This window comes from Urocitellus parryii, chromosome 5 (genome assembly GCF_045843805.1).
Source record: "Urocitellus parryii isolate mUroPar1 chromosome 5, mUroPar1.hap1, whole genome shotgun sequence".
Lineage (NCBI taxonomy): Eukaryota > Metazoa > Chordata > Mammalia > Rodentia > Sciuridae > Urocitellus > Urocitellus parryii.
Genome location: NC_135535.1, coordinates 179,484,948 through 179,505,905, shown reverse-complemented (window position 1 = coordinate 179,505,905; position 20,958 = coordinate 179,484,948). Strand labels below are relative to the sequence as shown.

Genomic DNA, 20,958 nt, shown 5'->3' with positions numbered 1-20,958 from the left:
TTTCAACTTCAAATGTTTTAGTTTGAATGACAGTTAAAATGGGAATTTATCAGTACTTAGTGTCTTATGTTTGTTCTCATTTCTATCAGCAGGCCAAAGTGTACTGAAGATAAACAACACTTACCGAAAGTTCAAAGGGCACACAAGTTTGGTGACAAGAACCCACTATATTAATAGAATCACTGGAGTCTAAGCTTCCAGTTGCATTTACGCAGCTTACCAATGGCTCTCTTCATTGTCTTGGTGGTTTGTCTTTCTTGTTTGATTCTTTTTTCTCTGTGGAATCGAAGGCATGCCAAAGGGAAGCTCCCACCTGGCCCCACTCCTCTTCCAATCATTGGAAATATTCTACAGTTAGATATTAAGAATATTGACAAATCCTTAAGCACTGTAAGTATGACTGATTCTCTTTCAGGTGTTTGCAACGAGTGAATAACATAGCCTTAGAGGTAAATAAAATATGGTCTTGGGTGCCATGTTTTAAAGGGAAGTATCCACTGGCTACCTGGATATGATTTTTTGAATGTATATAACTAGAAGAAAATGGCATCGATGAGGTGACTGTTGAAATTGTCAAAAGCAGGAATTCTCTATCTTTATTGTGACCTAGGTCTCTATTTTAGTATTTATTCTTTGATGAGCTCTAATGGGAACGAAACTGTTTTCAGTTTTAGCAAAATCTACTGACTTACAGAGCTCCAACACTAAATTTTCCTGAAGCACATATTAACTTGAAGTCAAGGAAGTGACTAAGGGTTCAGGAATTTTGACAATTCCTATAACATTTACCAACTTAAGAAATCAACCACTTCTCTGCTCCAAGTTTACATAGTGGTACCTCTCCAAAGGAATTATCTGAAACCTATCTTTCCCCAGAGATAGCTCAGTTGCTGTAGCACTGCCCTAGAAGCTCCTTCTTCCTGTGCCTTGGGTTCTGGATCAAGATTGTGTCAGCATCTGGTTTACCCATTTGTTAATTCACGGATTCAGGCAGGTCTTAAGATTTCTCTGAGCTTTGAGCTCCATTTTCTTAAGATGTAAATAATAATGATTTTGCATGGGTTATCTGAGTATATCATACATTCAGCAATAATTAATGACTATTTTGCATAAGGCACCATTATAGATGAATACAGGGAATTTTTGATGGTAAATGAAAATTTTAAAAGAGTGGCATTATAGAATTTGCAGTCTGGAGAGTAGGCAGATACTATGACTAGTTTGCCAAGTTTTCCTGTATTAGTAAAATGTACAGATCTTTGGTGCTAAAAGGATGATATTGAGAATGAATAACAAGGATGATTATCAGTGTAAACAGGTATACATGGGGCAATTTGGAGGAACTTTTTTAAACAGTAAGAGAAATAAATAATTTTATTATAAGTATAGTCAGGAAGGTTGAAATTGATGCAATTCTAGGTTTGGCAGGAAAAGTTTATTAAGTCATATAAACAGATGCATAATATAGTCTCTGTCATATAATTGGAGCTGAATAATAACAATAGCAATCTTACTAATAATATCATGATAAGTACCATTCAAATGTATTTTCTTATTAAATTAATGGTTCTAAAAGTTGAATTCCTTCATAATTCCTTTATAATGGTACTAATGAGACTGTACAAATAAAAATATTTCTTTCAGTTCTTTACATTTAAGTATTGAAATTCTCACTTTTCTGCATCTCCTGCTTCTTTTCCAGCTAGCAAAAGATTATGGCCCTGTATTTACTGTGTACTTTGGCATGAAGCCCACTGTGGTATTATATGGATATGAAGCTGTAAAGGAAGCTCTGATTGGTCGGGCAGAGGAGTTTTCTGGAAGAGGCAGTTACCCAGTGATTGACCACATTTTACAAGGATTAGGTATGATTGTTTTTGGGGGGAATGTCCTTGGGTTGATAAGTTGCAAGAATCCAAACAGGTGAAGAAATTGAGAAATTAGAAGCACTTGAAAAAATTTTATGAAACACACATTTCATAATTCTAAACGAAGCCTATGAATAAATTGTTTTAAAGTTTTATTAAATTTTGAATCAACATATATTAATCGTTCATATTAATGGGGTTTGGTGTGGTATTTCAAAATATGCATACAATCTGGACTGATGAAATCCATCCTTCTTTTATCCACCCTCCTCTGCTCCTTCCTGACCTCTAAAAATCTCTAATAAATAAATTTTCTCTAAGGTATTGTTAACTCATTTCCAAAATCTATGAATGTGACATAATGTCCTCATGAAACATTAAATTCAGTGAAAGTAAACCATCTGACCACTAATGCTCTATGAATTTGTGCTTAAGACACTTTTAATTTAATTATGGCCAGTTGATATTACGAGCAAGCGACTGAAAGAGAACGGGGAGGTAATGACTATAGCATTCTATTCACCAAATATTTTGCTTCTTGGTCTGAAACATGGATCTATGAGGCTCTGTTAGAAGCCTGGTTAGTATTCATGGAATCATTGCGGGTTTGGACTATTTCCAGACCTGCTTTAATCTTTTATTCTTCTAAAAAACCTAAGAAGCATTCAAATCCAATAGAATACAAAGCATAAAGCACAGATATACTCTGATAAAAGGATCAAGGAGAAATGCATAGAGATTATACATTGGATTGAAATTATAAAAGCTTTTTTAAAAACTTAAGTACAGATGCTCCTTGATTTATGATGTGGTTATATCCGTATAAACCCATCTAAGCTGAAAATATTCTAAGTCAGAATACATTTTGTACACTAACATCATAGTCTAGCATCAACCATTTACCTCCATGATTGCAAGGCTGACTGGGAGCCCTGGCCGACTGGGGCTGCTAAGGATCAGCACTGCATGTCAATAGCCTGAGAAAAAATTAAAGATTCAAAATTTGAAGTGTGATTTCTACTGAATATGTGTCCATTTTGCACTATTATAAAGTAAAAAAAAATCAGAGATTAAAACACTGTTAAATTGGGGACTGTCTATAGTTGACTTGTCCAGTTTGGGAGCTGACTTTAAATTATTCAGCTTTCTGGTGGATCACTGGGTTCTGGAACACACAGATAAATGATCCTTTTCTTCTCTACATTGTGTGATAAGAACTTCCTATGCAAATTGCCTATAATTTTGTTCCCCTTCCCCTTCTCCTCTGTATCTTGTCTTGAGTTTAGAAGTCTGAGTTTGAACTTACTGATGCTAAGACCACATTATGTGGAAGAGATTAAACAAGTTGAGGTGGGTATTAAGATTCGAAGAGCTATGTGTCCATGACTATTTCCTTTATGTGAGGAATAGATTATCAGGAGATTCCTTCAAATGCAGAAGAGTTGTCTCACATTCTCTTGAGAATTGCCACCTCTTGATGATTCTCCTAAAATTCACTTACAATCATAAAAGTCATGCCTAAAGAGTCCTATGTTTTGGGCTCACTGTGATTTATTAACTGTGTGATCATAACAGCAAGCATTTTATTCCCATAATCATCAACATTCTTTCCAGTATAATGGGGACAGAACACTGATTCACAGAATTGTTCTGAGATTTTGAGGAGCTGATGGGTGAGGAAGAGCTTAATAATATGTAAGATCAAGTGTCTTGACAGTCAAATGCTAGGTTAGGTGACAAGAGGTGGCAGGTGAGGTGGGGCTTAATGGGAATTTCTGAAGCTGCCATCACTATATTTACATTCCTGGTTACCTGTCACTGTCATTTCCTGAGATGAGTGAGATGAGTACTTGGGTAGAACTCAAGACCATGGAAGATATTCATCTGTGCTCTTTTTCTTTGTGTCTTGATAGGAATTGTTTTCAGCAATGGTGACATATGGAAGCAAACTCGGCGTTTCTCCCTTTCGGTTTTGCGGAATATGGGGATGGGGAAGAAAACCATTGAAGACCGAATTAAAGAGGAAGCCTTGTGTCTGATAGACGAATTAAAAAAAACCAACGGTGTGTATAATTATTTGTATAATTAACAGTGATAAGGTAGACTAATTGCTATTACAAGTAGAATTTTAGATAAGGATATGGAGTATCAAATAAACCAGAAATTTACTTTTTGCTCAGGTGACAGCAGTAAGAAGTGGAGTGGTGAGGGGCATAGCCACTTTTAGGACAGGTTGACAGGTCTTTAATATCATTACCCTTTGGCTTTCAATGTCAAGCAAGATTCATCTCTTTGGTAGTGGAAGGAGAAAAGACCAAGGAAAACAGTAAATAACATTTAGGTCAGGCATGGATGTGTCACAGAAAATTTTTTCCTATTCCATGGGCTCTATCTTAGTAACAAACAGGGTCACACCTAAGTGTGAGATAAACTGGAAAATGTGATTAATTATGTCCAGAGGAAGAAGAGGAGAACATGCATTTTGGGAATTAACTAGCAGTCTTGGCCATACTAACTTTAAATCTAAGTAACTTTTCTAGTAACTTCTTAAGAAACGTTACAGAGTCCACCCAATTCTTCCAATGTGCATGGTGCGATTTGTCTCATATGGAAGAGTGTAGGAGAGAAGGGGGAAGCAGCCACTGTTCAAATCTCAGTGTATGGATGTGTGTATGCACCTACAGGCCTGGAGGACAGGGGAAAGGAGGAGAAAGAGTAGGCAGGAGATCAGGCAGTAAGGGGTAAGGTCAGGATCATAAGGCATAGGTTGTTTTAGAACCTTATTATTTAAATATTTTAAAGCACATTATTAAATTAATAATACTTTATTCCTATGGTGAATAGTTGTTGTGTTTGTTTATATAAATCTAGTTTCATTCTTAGAATAAATTTTTGGAAATGGATTAAGAGTGCCAATGAACATTGTTTGCTACCTATTATGCAGGAAGGAAAGGAATGAGAATAGGGGCATATACTGTGCATATTGTTCTGTAAACTTATTTTTAGATATAATATATGGAGTTGATAGTCTCATATATTTGATTTTAAAGTACTCTCAAGAACATTAACTGAATTCTCTTATTTCCGATGTACCATAATTTAATTAGCCAGTCTTCTACTTTTGGTCAGATGAGTTATTGCTGGTCTTTGGTGCTATTAATCCAAAAAAATGAAATTTATACAAAACATTGCAGATCTTTGACTATTTCCTTAGAATAAAATTTTGGAAATAGAATTAGCAAAGTAATTTGGCTTTTAATCCATATTAAATAGGAAGTGACTTTTTTTGTACTTCATTTGGATTTCCTTTCTTTGTCTTTTATGCTACTGGGAATGGAGTGCAGGGGTGCTTTGTCACTGAGCTACATCCCTAGCCCATTTTACTCTTTTGTTTTGAGATTGTGTCTCCTTAAGTTGCATGAACTGGCCTTGAACTTGTGATTCTCCTTCTTCAGCCTCTGGAGTAGCTGAGATTTACAGGCGGGTACCACCATGCCTGGACTTACTTTGTATTTCAAATAGAATTTACATTGATGGGTTCCACTTTCCCATGGTGACCGTGACCTTCTCTCAGCTTTCACTGGCATTCTGCCTCATTCCACCTACTCTTGGGGACCTCAGACTCTTGGGGACACCCATTTCAACATTGGATGTTGCTAACTGTTGGAAATGTCTTCCATAGATTGAGAAAAAACGGTGTGTCCTTGAAACTTCTACTTTTCAATTGAGCTAATTGTTTCCTTGTGGAGTTATAGGGCTGTGGTTGTCACTGCACAGAGGCAGGGTGCAGACTAATGCTGTCACACAGGCTGACAGGATAGGAAAGTTTTATTATTCATGTCATGGTGCTTTCTGGGAAGGCAGTAATTCCCAAGCAGGTATGAAAATGGTGTGAGAAAGAAGGTATCACTGACCTTATCACTTGAGGGTTTCATGGTGTTTTGGAGCAGTGGCCAGGATGGGGTCCCTGTGCAGGGCAGGGCTTGCATGGATTAAATTTCCTGCTTGTGCCAATGGAGTGAGCACTTGGGGTTTTTAATCCGCTTGTCTAGATGTGGGTAGAAGAGGAAGACAAAGGAATAAAGCTATCAAACATTAAAAAAAAAAAAAGGAGATTGCTGGGTGTTGTGGTGCATGTCTGTAATCCCAGTGACTCAGAAGGCTGAGACAGGAGGATTGGAAGTTCAAGGTCAACCTCAGCAATTTAGCAAGGCCCTATGCAACTTAGTGAGACCCTGTCTCAAAATAAAAAATAAAAAGTGCTGGGGATGTGGCTCAGTGGTTAAGCACCCCTGGCTGAATTCCTTAGTACAAAACAAGAAAAAAAAAAAGAAGCTGTATTCTTTATTATGTAGGAAACTACATAATTATAGTGGATTTTTTCTAATATCTGAGTATGACTGCGTTTATTTCTTATTACTCTCTCTTCTATAAGAAAATTATACCTGGATTTTCCAAGGAGTGTTGTGTTAAATACAATTTCAAGTTCCCTTACTCTTTTTTTTTTTAGTTGTAGATGGACATAATACCTTGTTTTATTTATTTATTTTAATGTGGTGCTGAGGATCAAACCCAATACCTCACATGTGCTAGGCAAGTGCTCTACCACTGAGCCACAACCCCAGCCCTGCCTCCTCCCTCCTCTTTCTTATTACTCTTTACTCTTTATTATTTGGTTGCTCAGTTTTCTACAGGCAGCATGAGAAAGTGTCTACATGAAATGATTTTCATGCATTTTCCTTTTTGTGAGTTAGAACATTTGGAAAATAATGAAAGGAGTCGGATACTTGGGAATAGAAATTAAACAATCTGTAGCTTATTAGTCACTTTTGTTTGGGGAAAAACAATGAATTGATATTTAGGCATGTGGAGTTTGTAGTGATGATGGCCTGTCTAGGAAGTTCACCCTTCCAAGTTATTTTAAATAATACTTTTAAGATTTATATGAGAATTGTGTACTAACTTCTAATTTCCATTGTTTTTAGGATCTCCATGTGATCCTACCTTCCTTCTGTCCTGTGTTCCCTGCAATGTGATCGCCTCTGTCATTTTCCAGAATCGTTTTGACTATGGTGATGAGAAATTTCATGCCTTGCTTCACTATTTTCATGAAAATTTCCGACTTGTAAACACTCCCTGGATACAGGTAAGATCCAGTTCTTCTTAAATGTGAAATTATCATTGGACCCAAGTCCATCTGCTCACTGCTTAAAAGCCAATACTTGGGAGATAAGAGTTGATGGGAAGGAAATCTGATTTATTCAAGGGATACCACCCTGAGAAGATGGAGGTGGGAGGCTGTGATACCTTAAAAATGAAGTTCATCATAGAGAACTCTGGTGCAAAAAGACTTTTCTGAGCAGGAGAGGGGATTGTAGACTTGAAGGCTACATGCCCAGTCACACATGCAGGTTCATTAACCATTTCCCTCCCTTGGGGGTGTTTTCCTTTCTCTATTACTGGAACATCTTTGTGATAATAACCAACTTGCATCTCCTAGGCCAGTCCTTAGAATTCTTTAGGCAGACACTTTATTTTCCCTCAAGTTAAATGATATTCCACTTTTATTTAAAGAGCTGGATTAGCAAATCTTTAGCCCATGCATTGATGTTATCTGAAGACCATCAGATGTTCCAGATTCTGAAAAACTAAAGAAAGAGAACTGATTAGAAGGTCTTGGAACCTGAATTTTTCTTATTCCTTTTTCTTGCAATAGTTGCCTCCAGCAGTTCAGTCACTTAAAGATGGTTTTGTTTAGAAATCATAATGCTGGGCAAGGGAATAGATAAAGAACGACTTTTCAAGGGACAGTTTTCAAGACAGGGTGAAATATGACAAAATGATGTAGCCATTATTGCTGTTACAATTCCCCTTTAGTCAATCATTCAATCATTAAGACACTGAACAGGGGAGAAGAGCAAAAGGCAACTTTCACAGAACAGTTTTAATCTGTTAAGTGGCTTCAGTTTGGGAACCATCGGGTAGTGGGAGATGAATGATATCACCTCCAGAATTGACAATTTTTAAAGTTGATTATAAGTATGTGGAGCGAGAGTGTTGATTTAGGCTTTCCTTCAGTTACAAAATAATTTTCTATCTAATTTATTGCCCATACCTACCTCATCCCTCTGCCCTATTTCAAAATGGCTAAAATGATGTTTATAAAGCTATTATTTGTAACCTATTTGTGAGATATAAAGTTAGTTTAATGGTTCAGATGAAATTTATAACATGAAGTAAAGTAGAACAGAAAGAAAAATACAGTATTAGAGTCATTCATTTTAGAAAATTCGTTTGAGAAACTTTTTTAAAAAAATCTATAAGTCTAGAGCTTGATGATGTAAAATGTATTTCTTACTATGTAAAAAAATTCTAGTAGATTTTGTTGTACAGTCATTAGCTACTGAAATTCTGTGTGGATTCATAAGGTCATCATGTGCTCTATCTGGGAAAAATCTCAGAGAACAAGTAGCCTACCCCTTCATTTAGCACCCAGAGGTATTAAGCATTTCTGAAAGAGGCTTTGGCAAGACAACCAGTGAGCTACATCTGAAATCTAAATTTCTTTACATTTGTTAACCACAGACATTTTATTTGTGTCCTCTCCTTTAAATTCCATGTATGTTTTAGTGCAGGAAGTGGGTCTTACTCATTTGTACTCAGCACTTAGCAAAGTGGGTGACATCTAATAAGGGCTTATAAATGTTTCTTGAGTTAATGAAGGATTTTTTTCCTCTTTCAGCTCTATAATTTTTTCCCTAGTTTACATTATTTCCCAGGAAGTCATAATGATCTCTTTAAAAACATTGCTAACCAAAAAAAGTTTATTATGGAGAAAGTAAAAGAGCATCAAGAATCTCTGGACATCAATAACCCTCAGGACTTTATTGACTATTTCCTGATTAAAATGGAAAAGGTATAATGTGACTCTGTCTTTATATCTCATGCTTGTGGGTAATGTCACTCAAAGATGAGCTTTGTTTTTCCATTACTTGTGCAACCTTCTGTTAATGCAAATCATTGAGTGTCTTGCGATATTTAAAAATTCTCAGTGGTGCAATGACATGAAAGGATTTGTATTTACCATGATAAAGGCTGTTCTTTATTTGGGGATGAATTGATACACATATACAGTCACACGTTCAAGACCAATGATAATGACACTGTTCATACAATAAACTCCATGAGCCAGGGGTAGTGGTGCATGCCTGAAATTCCAGCAGTTTGGGAGGCTGAGGCAGGAGGCTCACAAGTTCAAGGCAGCCTCAGCATCTTAGTGAGGCCCTCAGCAATTTATCAAGATCCGGTCTCAAACTAAAAAATAAAAAAGGCTTTTGGTGCATCTCACTGGTAAAACACCATTGGGTTTAATCCCCAGTACCAAAAAACAAAACAAAACAAAACAAACAAGAAAGCATCCATGAATGGAAGGCCTAACAATTAGTTGAACACAGGAATAGATAGAAATCTGGGGAGGCTTACCTTTGGAGAGATTGCAGGAGACTTCACAGTTGAGGTAGGTTTTGTGAAACTCTGGCTTAGATTAACAGGGAGGGTAAAATATTCCAAGGAATGATAATTGTAGTGGTTAAGTGTGTGGAAATTTTGAGGAGGTAAATTTAACTTGATTTTAACTGAGGAATGGTGGTGGGTGTGATGACTGGTGAAATTGAGAATAGTGATGAAGTTGGGGAGTGTGTATCACTGGAGGTCTGAAGGGTAGATTTCGACATGATGAAACAGACAGTGGACGCTAGAACTGACAGGGAGTAGCAGTGGATGACATAATAAAAATTATGTTTGCAAGACATTACGGGGTAACTGATTTACTCTAGTGGGTGGGAAAGTGAGGACTTAGAAGTTTGTAACTGGTTTTATTTTAACAGTTTAAAGGAATTCTAATATTCTTCTTACTTCCCCTTCAGCTATAGCATTAATGTCTGCCTTAATTTACCAAATACTTATGTTATATTGAATTGTTTTATTTTACCTGGAAGATATTTTATTTACCAAGAAACTATCACACATCATTTCTAGGAAAAACATAACAAACAGTCTGACTTTACCATGGAAAACCTGATCATCACCATCTGGGATCTGTTTAGTGCAGGAACAGATACAACAAGCACCACAATGAAATATGGACTCTTGCTCCTGTTGAAGCATCCTGAGGTCTCAGGTATGATGAGTACAGATGACAGGCAGATTGAAGTCCAGGTAGGTGTTAGCAGACAAAACTGATAACTGTTCCACTGTTCACCTGCATAGATAATGTACTAGAGATACTTTCATCATTTGTACTTTTACCTACCACTGGATGGATTCAATTGAAATTAGATCACTGGAAAAAGAATGAAATGTTTAAACAACACACATCAGAAGGCCATGGTTGTTATTCTTGCTATGTTGCAGAATCCTTGATTTGGTTTGGGACAGATGCAGTAACATTTGTCTAAGGATCTGGACATCCTATAAGTAGTTTCTGACCACTTTATATGACCCCTTTGTTTTAGATAAAACTCCAACTCCCAAACTGAAGAGATAGCCTCTTTCTTTCTCTGCAAAAATCTTTTTTGATGTGTCTTCCATGTCCAGATAAATATACCTTTGTCAAAAGATATTTATACTCAAATGCATTAACAATGTAGGGATTTGCTCAAGAAACTTACAATATTTCTCAATCAGAAAGGCTAACTCTCCAACTAAAAAATAATTGTATCCCAATGTAAAAAACCCTTTCTTTGCCGTTTTAGAAAAATAAAAATTTCCTCACAAACATAACTTCTCTTGCAAATGCAACTTTTTCATTTTCCCACCTCTTTTGTGTTGTATCCTCATCTAGGAGGACATTTCCTTCATTGCTATATCATGACTTTGATCTCATGCATTGCAACACATTCAGTAGAAATAAACCTCATGAGACTTACCTCCATGATATCAGCACTTTGTTTTAGGTCCTTCTACCCTCCCATTGTTTATAGGCGAAATAAAAGCAAAACCTTAATCTTCCTTTACTAGTGTGCATTGTGAGATATGGTGCTCCTGTGTTTCTTTCACATGACATATACTCTCTCATGAGCTTTTGCAAAGCCTATGCTGAATATGAGCAGAAACAGTATGTATTATTTTACAAACCTTTAAATCTTGTGTGTACTTCACAAGATGTTATTGTGTCATGTTTCCCCATCACTTCCATTTGGATTTCTTTTGCATCATGTTTGTAGGTGTTTTCCTTTCCTTTCTTCCCATCACAACTCTTACTGTGCCATTCTATGCCATTCTGATTTTATAAGTAGTTCCTGACCAATATATATGACCCCTTTCTTCTAGATAAAACTTCAGCCCCTAAATCAAAAAGTGAAAATCCTTGTCTGAAATTCCTTTTTTCTTCTTTACAGCTACCAAAGTTCAGAATTTTCACATGCTCCATTACAAAGTTGCATTCTCCAGGTGATAGATAAATGTAACCTGACCAAAGTGGTAACATGGCATTGATACTCTGGAAAATGGGTTTAGACTCTAATAGTGGTGGCTTAACATTCTGATTGTACTTGTGAGCAGCTGTGTAACTTCAGCCTCCTCACTACCTATCCATGTTCCGGGTCTCTTATCTGTTTCACCGGGATTATATGGGAAAGACCACATATTACCTGGGTGTCTTTAGGAAATACACTTACTTCTCTGGCCAGGTTTCTTTCTAGACTAAACAAAATAATACACAACACACAGTGCTATTTTGAGGAATTATACTGTAATGAATTGTGCAGTATGTCTGTCATATATTACATTCTAAATAAATGTTGATTTTCTTCCTGTTCCCTTGTGCTTAATCAACCAAATATCTTATTCTGTTCTTCTCTTTATTAAGCATTTACTGCACCGAGTACTTCTTAACCTCTTGGAATTTACAATAACATTTATAATAAAAGCTGGCACACACAAAGTGGTAAACTACATGGTTTTTAATGACTTTTTAAGATTCCAGATCTTTGAGTCTACACAAAATAGAGAATCTGGTTTGAAAGCTGAACTTTGTTGGACAATTATGTTTTATATGTGTATATATTTAGGTAATTAATTGACATCTAATTTCCCCAGGAAGTTAAAACTTCTATTTTTCCCTTATGGAGGTAATGATCCATAATTTCCCTATCTTCCACCACAATGATTAAGAAATCAAATAAAAGTTATTTCACATCTTTGTCATTTCATCTAAATTTTCATTTCTTCCTCTCCAGCTAAAGTCCAGGAAGAGATTGAACAAGTGATTGGAAGAGACCGCAGCCCCTGCATGCAGGACAGGAGCCGCATGCCCTACACGGATGCTGTGCTGCATGAGATCCAGAGGTACATTAACCTCCTTCCCATCAACATGCCTCATTCAGTGACTCAGGACGTTAAGTTCAGAGAATACATTTTTCCAAAGGTAAGAGATAATTAATCTGTGCTTCTCCTTAAGAACCTTAGGCTGTCAATGATTCCAATGTGAATTTCCTAAACTTCTAAGGGAGCTCAGGCATCTCACCCTCTGTCCATGTGCTCCTTTCTTTCTTGTTTGTTGACACATTTTCTAAATAGAATAATGGTAGCAACCTCAGTATCCTGATAGCTCCACCCTCTGCCTGGTTGTTAGTGCAATCTGCTTCCTTGCTCTCCCAGGTATGTTTTATTATTCTTGCCAATTAACCCGTGTCTTATATTCCCATCTCCCTCCCTCCCTCCCTGCTTTCTGATTCACTTATTTATAAAGAGCTTGATCCAATAATCTCCTTCCTCCTCCCTGACTTGAACTATTGAACCCAGTCTGCCAGAGAAGACTCTGCAACCCAGCAGGTTGGTCTTATAATCACGAACCCACAATACATGGGTATAATATTCACCAATTCTGAATGTGTCCCAAAGGTACTCAGAAACCCTGTTTTATAACTTTACTCATCTTGGGTCACCAGGTGCCACAATGACTCTTTTAACCTTGAACTTTCCTCAACACCCCAACTCTCTACCAGCTCCTTTATTCCAGGTGACTTGGTCTTCCACCTGACAGAGGAAATCAGAGCACTGGAAGTTGCTCAATTCCCTTCCTCTAGATACACACACTTAGCTGCATCCACACAATTCTCTTTCATGTCTGTCACTGTGAAAGAAATCCCCTTTTATCTAAAGTAAACCCTTTTAAACTGCCGCATAGCTCCTTTCTCCTTACTTTTTTAAAAGATCTTCCTTAAATAATAATTTCTTCTTGCCTCTTCTTTTTTTTCTCTTCTTTTTTCTTTTTTTTGGGGGGGGGTGCTGGGGATTGAACCTATGGCCTTGTGCATGTGAGGCAAGCACTCTACCAACCTAGCTATAGCCCCAGCCCCTTCTTGCTTAATCTTCATATTTTCCCTCTCTTCTGGCTCCTTTCTATCTGCAGTTGAACATACTCACATCTCTTACATCTTAAGAAAGATCTATCCTTAAACTCTAATCCCTTTTGCTCAAACTTTTCTCAGCCATTTCCTCAAATTCAACATTCCCAGAAAAAGTGGTTCGTTCTAGCCACGTAAACATTTCCCAATTGATCATTTATTCATCAACCCACTGAAAATTGTCTTCCGTTCTAGTGATGCTGTGTTCATCCAGGTCATAGATGGCTGCCATGTTATTAAATTTAGCAATTTAATAACAGGCCTGATTTTGCTTGACTTATGGCAGTGCCCATATTCTTCTGGATGTGTCACATTGTGATCCACCCACTTTCCACAACAGTGGCACAATCTCTATTTCTCATGCTAAGTATTTATTTTCAATATTCTTTATCTTGTAGAATGTTGAATAATATTTGTTGAATTCTAAATGCTGAAGATAAAGAATGATATAGTTTTGTCTGCCTGAAAATGTCTTTATAATTAGCTGTTAATCTGTAATTTTGTGGGGCAGGAAGGTGATTTATTTTTCCCCAGATGTTGGAGTTTGGCAAACAAGTGTGTTAATTTGAGAGTGACCCCGAGATTCTGTAGAGTTCACATATAGAATTTAGGGCTCTTCTTGTCTGTCCCTCTCTTTTCTGGGATTCAGCCCCTTTCTTTTCAGCTTCTGTGTGGACAGCATAGCTGAAGCATGTCACTAGTTCTTCAAGACAGTGAGACTGATTATTATAGTCACCCAACCCCCCCCCCCCCACCGTGCTTGCCCTAGAGGTAAAACTAGTTCCTTTGCATTTGGGATCACCCCACAAAATATGTAGGTATGTGCATTTCTATCAGAGATTATCTGATAGGATTCTCTCAACTTTTCCCTATTCACATTTCTTTAACTTTGTTGACTTATTCTTTTGCAGTCTCCTTGATATTAACACTATCCAATAAATTTTAATTTCTGCTCTTTTCAACTTTATAATTTTTATTTACTTATTATTGTTTCTTTATAGAACTTAATAGCATATCTACTTTTATATAGGGATATAATAGCTACTATTTATTTCTTTATAATTATTCTTTAAATACTTGGGCACATTCATAATATCCATCTACTTAGATGTTCTTGTGTGATAATTCTAGGATATCATGGGGTCTTTTTTTATTGACATTTTTCTTTATGGGTTACATTTAGATATCTCAATATTGTGAAAACTTATCATTATCATCATGGTAATAAAATCTCTCTCCTTGAGCACTTTCACATGTGGCAGTATGTATGTAAAGTTTTTTGGGCTGGGGTTGTAGCTCAGTGGCAGTGTCCTCACTTCCATTAGCAGGATACTAAGTTCAATGTCCTCCCTAACGTCTTTCACATATTATCCTATTTTTCCATTTTACAATTATAATAGACTATGGTGGGTTGTTTGCATTTTACTAGTGATGGAAATGTAGTACTGAAATGTTAGACAACTTACATGTGGTAACATAACTTCATTAGATAGAGGCAAAGATTCCATTGACTCTGAAAAATAAACTGAATGTAGAAGTTGGAAATTCTCTCTCCTTTCTAAAAGAATATGCCGCAATTCAATTAAAAGAACATACCAACAGGAGGACATCTGTTTTAGTCAGCTGTTTTGCTCTTCTGAGAAAAGACCTGACAAGAACAATTTTAGAGGAGGAAAAGTTTATTTGGGGACTCATGGTTTCAGAGGTCTCAGTCTATATATGGTCGACTTTATTGCTCTTTGCCCGAGGTGAGGCAGAACATTAAGGCAGAAGGGTGTGATGGAGGAGGGCATCTAGGGACTTGACAGGAAGCAGAGAGTGAGATTAAGATCAGCAGATCAGGGAAAAATACATATTCCAGCAGCATTTCCTCAGTGACCCTCCTCCTTCAGCCATACCTGACCTGCCTAGTTACCACCCAGTTAATCCATGTACTGATTAGGTTAATGTTCTCATAACCCACTCATTTCACCTCTATACTTTCTTGCATTGCCTTATACGTGAACTTTTGTGGTACCTCATATCTAAACCATCACAGCATCCTTGCCAGTTTCTCATCTTGATGGGAAATTAAATGTTTTTCAAGAATATGGACATTCAAGCTACTGAGGTTCGAAGAAGACTTCAAGTCAGTTCTCAAGAAAATAAGCGGGATTTTCAGTGATATCAGCTCTTTTAGACAATATTGCAATTTATTTGTCCAGAGCAATGCACTTCAAGGAGTTTCCTTGATTTTATTTCTGCATAGGAAGTGCTGGTGTCAGACTACACCCTGCTGAGGATGGCCTTGCTGGCAGTGGACAGGGCCCTGGAGCAGGCATTACATGGTTAAGACCTGTTGGGCTTGGCTGTTCATTTGTTATGTGACATGGAGCAAATATATTCTCCTTTTTGTGCCTCCCACTCCCCTCCCTCATCTACAAGATCTATAAGAAGGTTAGGTGAGGGATTTCTAATTGTTTTCAAGTTCCATGATTCATTTATAAACTAATTCATGTGTTTCTCTTTCTGAAAGGGCACAGAAATAATGGTGTCTCTGACCTCTCTTCTGTTTGATGAAAAAGAGTTTCCCAACCCACAGAAGTTTGACCCTGGCCACTTTCTGGATGAAAGTGGCAACTTTAAGAAGAGTGACCACTTCATGGCTTTCTCAGCAGGCAAGCAAGCTCTGTGTTCATGTGTGCATCAGGGGTCAAGTGAGGAGAAGGGAGCCTTCTCTGTCTCTGGCCTGCACGAATTGCCATTTCTATGAGGCCAGAGGCATGTTCAGGTTGTTAGGTTTTTCTCATTGGGTTGGAGGCTCTGCCCATTGATTCTGCTTCCTGACCCTGCAGAGATTCTGAAGAGCTCCTAGAAGTCCAGTTGTACCAAGAATTTTCTCAGTTACCTGGAGAATTCAGTTTAATCAATAACATTACTGAGCACCTTATGTGTAGCAATCCCACACTGAGATCCAGGGATACGAAAGTGAATAAGAAACAGATCTTCCCTCCAAGAGAGAGGAAGATTAATTCACAGGCAATGAAGCTGCAGTGTGACCAATGCTATGCTAGAGGCTGCTGTGAGAGCATAGTGAGATGAGCTCCTGACTGGTCTTTTTGAGGCAGGGGAAGAGCATTTAGAGGGCAAGGGAAATTTTTTTTTTTTTTCAGGAAATAACATTTGAGTATTTTGCTTAATTTGTAAGGGTCTTTGTAGGAAACAGGTGGCAAACACTCAAAAATGTTAGTTGAAGGGTCTAATGAGGAGGCTGTTTTGGGAGGCGTGCACAGGACAAGGAAAGTGGCCAAGTGTGCTATTAGGGACTAGCATCAGCAAGAAGATGTTTCCATCCCAGGTTGGAAGGTGCAAGGGAAGGAGAGTGTCCCTGGAAACTAAATAGACATTTAGCCAAGCTACAGTGGATGCTTAAACTGCAAATGCGTGTATTGGTAGATGAATAAATACAGTCACTGCCAGAAGTCGGAAGTGGGAGGGTGGGACTGAAGCACTAAGTACCCTAAGCTCTTTAACACCCAGTTGTACGAATTCTAAGGAATTGGGTCCTGGCTTAATACTGTCCCTAGAAGCCAGTTTCCAGGAAACAGATAGACATAAGGAAAGGAAGAAAGGGAAGAAGAGAAACCAGGTTTGTGGATGAATAGAAACCAAGCATTAATTATTCATTGATTAATATATTCATTAATTCTGTATTATTTAAGCCTCCTCGTGTGATAACTCAGAAATAGAATTAATAATTGATTTGTGTGTCATTTTTAGGAAAAAGAGTTTGTGTTGGAGAGGGCCTGGCCCGCATGGAACTGTTTTTAATTCTGACCAGCATTTTACAGCATTTTACCTTGAAACCTCTGATTGATCCAAAAGAGATTGACACCACCCCAAGTACAATTGGGATAGTCTCTATACCACCCTCCTATGAACTCTGTTTCATTCCAGTCTGAAGAAAGGGAAGGTTGCCAAATTTCTGAAAGAAACCCTACAGCCTCATCTGAACAAGTCCCCCACCGCCCCCAAGGGCTGGTGTGTCAATCATTCTGTATGCCCTAACAGGAGGAATACCATCCATGAGCTCTGTGTCTTCTAATTTTCCCCACCCTTCAAAATTCAGTTCAAACTTCCTGCATAAGAGAAACCTCACTGTTGAAAATCTAATAAAATTCTTGTTGTAATACAGTTCTGAGATGATAAGCTAGAGTGCATCTTCAGCGTATACCAAATAGAAAGAAACTTATAAATTAAATAGTTTATTTTAGTAAAAATTAATAATAAGAAATTATTCTATGATTTAAAAAATATTTAAAGAAAATACAGAATTTATGCATCTCTCACTTCTATGTAACTCTCTAGGGGAATGATTTCTTCACAGTTTGTTCAATATGCTTTTGTCTTTTCCATGGTTATTAAATTATAATTATGTGTGTACATGTATATGTGTGTGTTGTACATGTTTATTCATGTATGTACAGGTATATGTATGTGTATGCATACAGGGAGGAAACATGGAAAGATCGTTCCAGTCAGAGGGAACAAATAACATGAAGTAAAATCTGAATTTGCCAGTTTGTCCAAGGATACCTTTTCTTTTTCCCTCTAATGGTTAAACACTACCCTCTCATGCACATGGACAAATAGACCTAGACCAATTAAGGCAAATGAAAAGGGAATATGTATATTTGGTGATATTGAACACACAGAGGAATTCTTACATATGTGTATGTTTAAGGTAGCTAGGATTTGGAGATGACATTTATATACTGTTATAGATATTTTTACAGGCAGTATGAATAAATGTAACTCATAATGTCACATTATTTGGATATTCCATAATTGCCAAAATTATTTCCCTATTCAAATCTATATAGTTATGTGATATTTAGATTATTTTTGAACTGTTAATGTAAAAATGCTATGTGCACATATACTTTTATTCCTGTACTTCATCAGGGTGGTTTCTGAGATAGTAAATGGCTGCACAATAGTGTATATGAGCTTTTACTTCAGAGATGGTGAAACATAGTGCATTAAATATTATATAAGTGTTTACTTTTCTATTATGCATGTACCTAAGGACTATGTTGTTATAAATCATGAGGATCTAATCCTTTGATAGATTTAGTAATTTTTGGTTTCCTTTCATGAATTTTTTGTAGTAGAAAATTCTATCATCTGAAAATAATATTTCATTGCAATGATCAGAAATTTCTAGAAATAATGTCTTTATCTATGTTTCTGTATTTCTGTCCATGTCTTGTTCCCTCAGTGACTACACATACACATGCATACAAACATATACACACATATGTAAATTAACTTTTTTTTGACAAATGTAAAGCTTTGTAGGAATAAGATAAAAGAGTGATTGGAATAGCTACATGGGGAAATCTGATATTTTATGTGATTTTACCCTGAAAGTGACTGTGGATTTAAATCAGGATGTAAAAGCTGGAAATGTTGACTACAAAATGTCACATAGAAAATTTAGAGCTTGAAAGGAATTTTTGCCAGATTCTCAGGGATACAAGAAAAAAATGGAGTTTAGAGAACATCAAATAGGAAAGATAAATATCTTGACTTCAGTTGAATCCTGAAGGTTAGTATGAAAGTCAATATCTAATATTAAGTGTAGGCCTAAAGTTCAAGAGTCTTAACACCAGAGTTCTGGTTTAAGTAATTGTAATCACTGACTACATTGATCCACTCCTAAACATGCTTCTTAAACACATACTCTTGACTAAACAAAAGTAAAGTCATCCTGAGCCTCAGATTATCATGACATTATTTGATGTACAATGTGAAACAATAATTGGAGAACTCCAGACAAACGTGATCATGTTATATCTGATATGAGGCATAGACATCTTCTGTAGTTTCAGTTTTTGAAGATTTTTGTTCATCAGATCAACCCAAATTTTCTATATCTGTATATTTATAAATTTGATTGTGGAATTAATAATTTTCTAATTCAGTACCACTTTCAAACATTTTTTTAAAAATCTGGTGATCAACGAGACTTATGTTTAATTATTGTTTTCATGGATAAGAATACAGAATGGAAATACTGCAGTACAACAGACTCCCATGAAGAGTACTTGCATCCCGAGTTTGCTCCCAGCCAACACGGATCTCACCACCTAAGGGAAGACTCAGACCTCTGACCCTTCTTTCAAAGATGGAGTTTCTGGGTTGGGTGCGGTGGTACACACCTGTAATGCCAGAGGTTGGTGAGGCTGAGGCAGGAGGATAGTGAGCTCAAAGCCATCCTCAGCAAATGTGAGGCACCAAAGAACTCAGTGAAACCATGTCTCTAAATAAAATAGAAACTAGGGCTGGGGATGTGGTTCAGTGGTTGAGTGCCCCTGAGTTCAGTCCCCAGAATCTCCCCCCCCACAAAAAAAGAGTTTCTGTTCTCCAGTCACACTGAACCCTCACCATGCTCTAGTGCTCTAGGCATGGATATTCTACTCCAGCTGAATACCATGTTCCTCATGAGGATTCTCCCATTACCACCACGAAAGGAAATGTGGACATGGAAGGAGACGCATGTGATTTCATGGAGAACACAGTTCTGCATAATGGGGCAATAAAAGCATGTGTGTGTGTGCATAATATGTGCACATGTAGATGTGTGAGAGGTTGAGTTGAGGTAGTAGGCATGTCTGTATGAGAGGGAGTGAGGGAGGGGGAGGGGAAGAGAGGGAGGGAGGATTAAGCTCATTTAAAAAAACTTCCTTGGAATTTGAGGTCCCTTTAAGTTATAATTAATATTTTCTTCCCCTGATTCCTGCTCTGATGTTTTGGTGATTTCTCTTCTTTTTCTTTTACAACTTAAGAAATAATTTTCCCTAGATGTAGAAAAGGCCTTTTCTTTCATTTCTTTATTTCACTAGAAGAGTCTAGATAATTATCATCAACTCAACTCTAAACCCTCTGAATTGTGAAAATCCACAGTGACACAATCAAATCCATTACATAGTCTACTGATGCATCATCTACCAGTTTTATCTTTTGGAGAGCAGTGGAGCAGAGGAAGGGAATTGAGGTTGGAAAGAGGAGGAGGGATGGGAAAAGAGAAGAACTGAATGAAATTGAGCAAATTATGGCCTGTAGATATATGACTATGTCACAGTGAATTTCATGTTTCTGTATATCTATAAAGTACTAATTAAGAAAAAAACTATGAATTAATAGGAGGAAGACCCATAGAGTAGAAGAAGGGGAACTGGGGAGGGAGGATGGGAGGGAAAGGGGAAGTACTTGGGAACTGAAGTGGAGCAAATTACATTCCATGCATGATTATGTCAAAATGAACCCCAATATTAATGCATTATGAAAGCATAAAAAATCATGTGACTTAAAAAATAATAATAGAACGCTCTCCAAGCTTCTGAGGGCTCATATAGGTCCTGAGGCCTGGAGCTCAGCTCTCCTCTTATGAGCCCAACCTTTTAGTTTGTCTGAGGTTTTCCCTTGGTCTTCTTCTTGGACTTCCTTTGTGTGTATTCAGCTTCTCTTTTGTCTTAATTTGCTCTTTTTGGCAGAACACATTGCCCCCACCCCTCCAAAAAAAAGGTGCATGGGAGATGTCATGGTTAATTCTGGGTGTCCTCTTGGCTGGATTAAGGGAAACCCAGGTACCTGGTAAGGCACGATTTCTGGGTATGTCTGTGAGGGTGTTTTCAGAA

General features: G+C 37.3%; 1 protein-coding gene across 1 annotated transcript; it reads left to right on the top strand.

The window, feature by feature from the left end:
- The first annotated feature begins 203 nt into the window (after positions 1-203).
- On the top strand, positions 204-17,665 carry LOC144254815 (cytochrome P450 2C21-like). Its single transcript, XM_077798379.1, has 9 exons — positions 204-390; positions 1,703-1,865; positions 3,782-3,931; positions 6,854-7,014; positions 8,611-8,784; positions 9,906-10,047; positions 12,107-12,294; positions 15,792-15,933; positions 17,036-17,665. Exons 1-9 carry the CDS (start codon positions 223-225, stop codon positions 17,215-17,217), a joined length of 1,470 nt encoding a protein of 489 aa, XP_077654505.1. The 5' UTR covers positions 204-222; the 3' UTR covers positions 17,218-17,665.
- Positions 17,666-20,958: the final 3,293 nt, after the last annotated feature.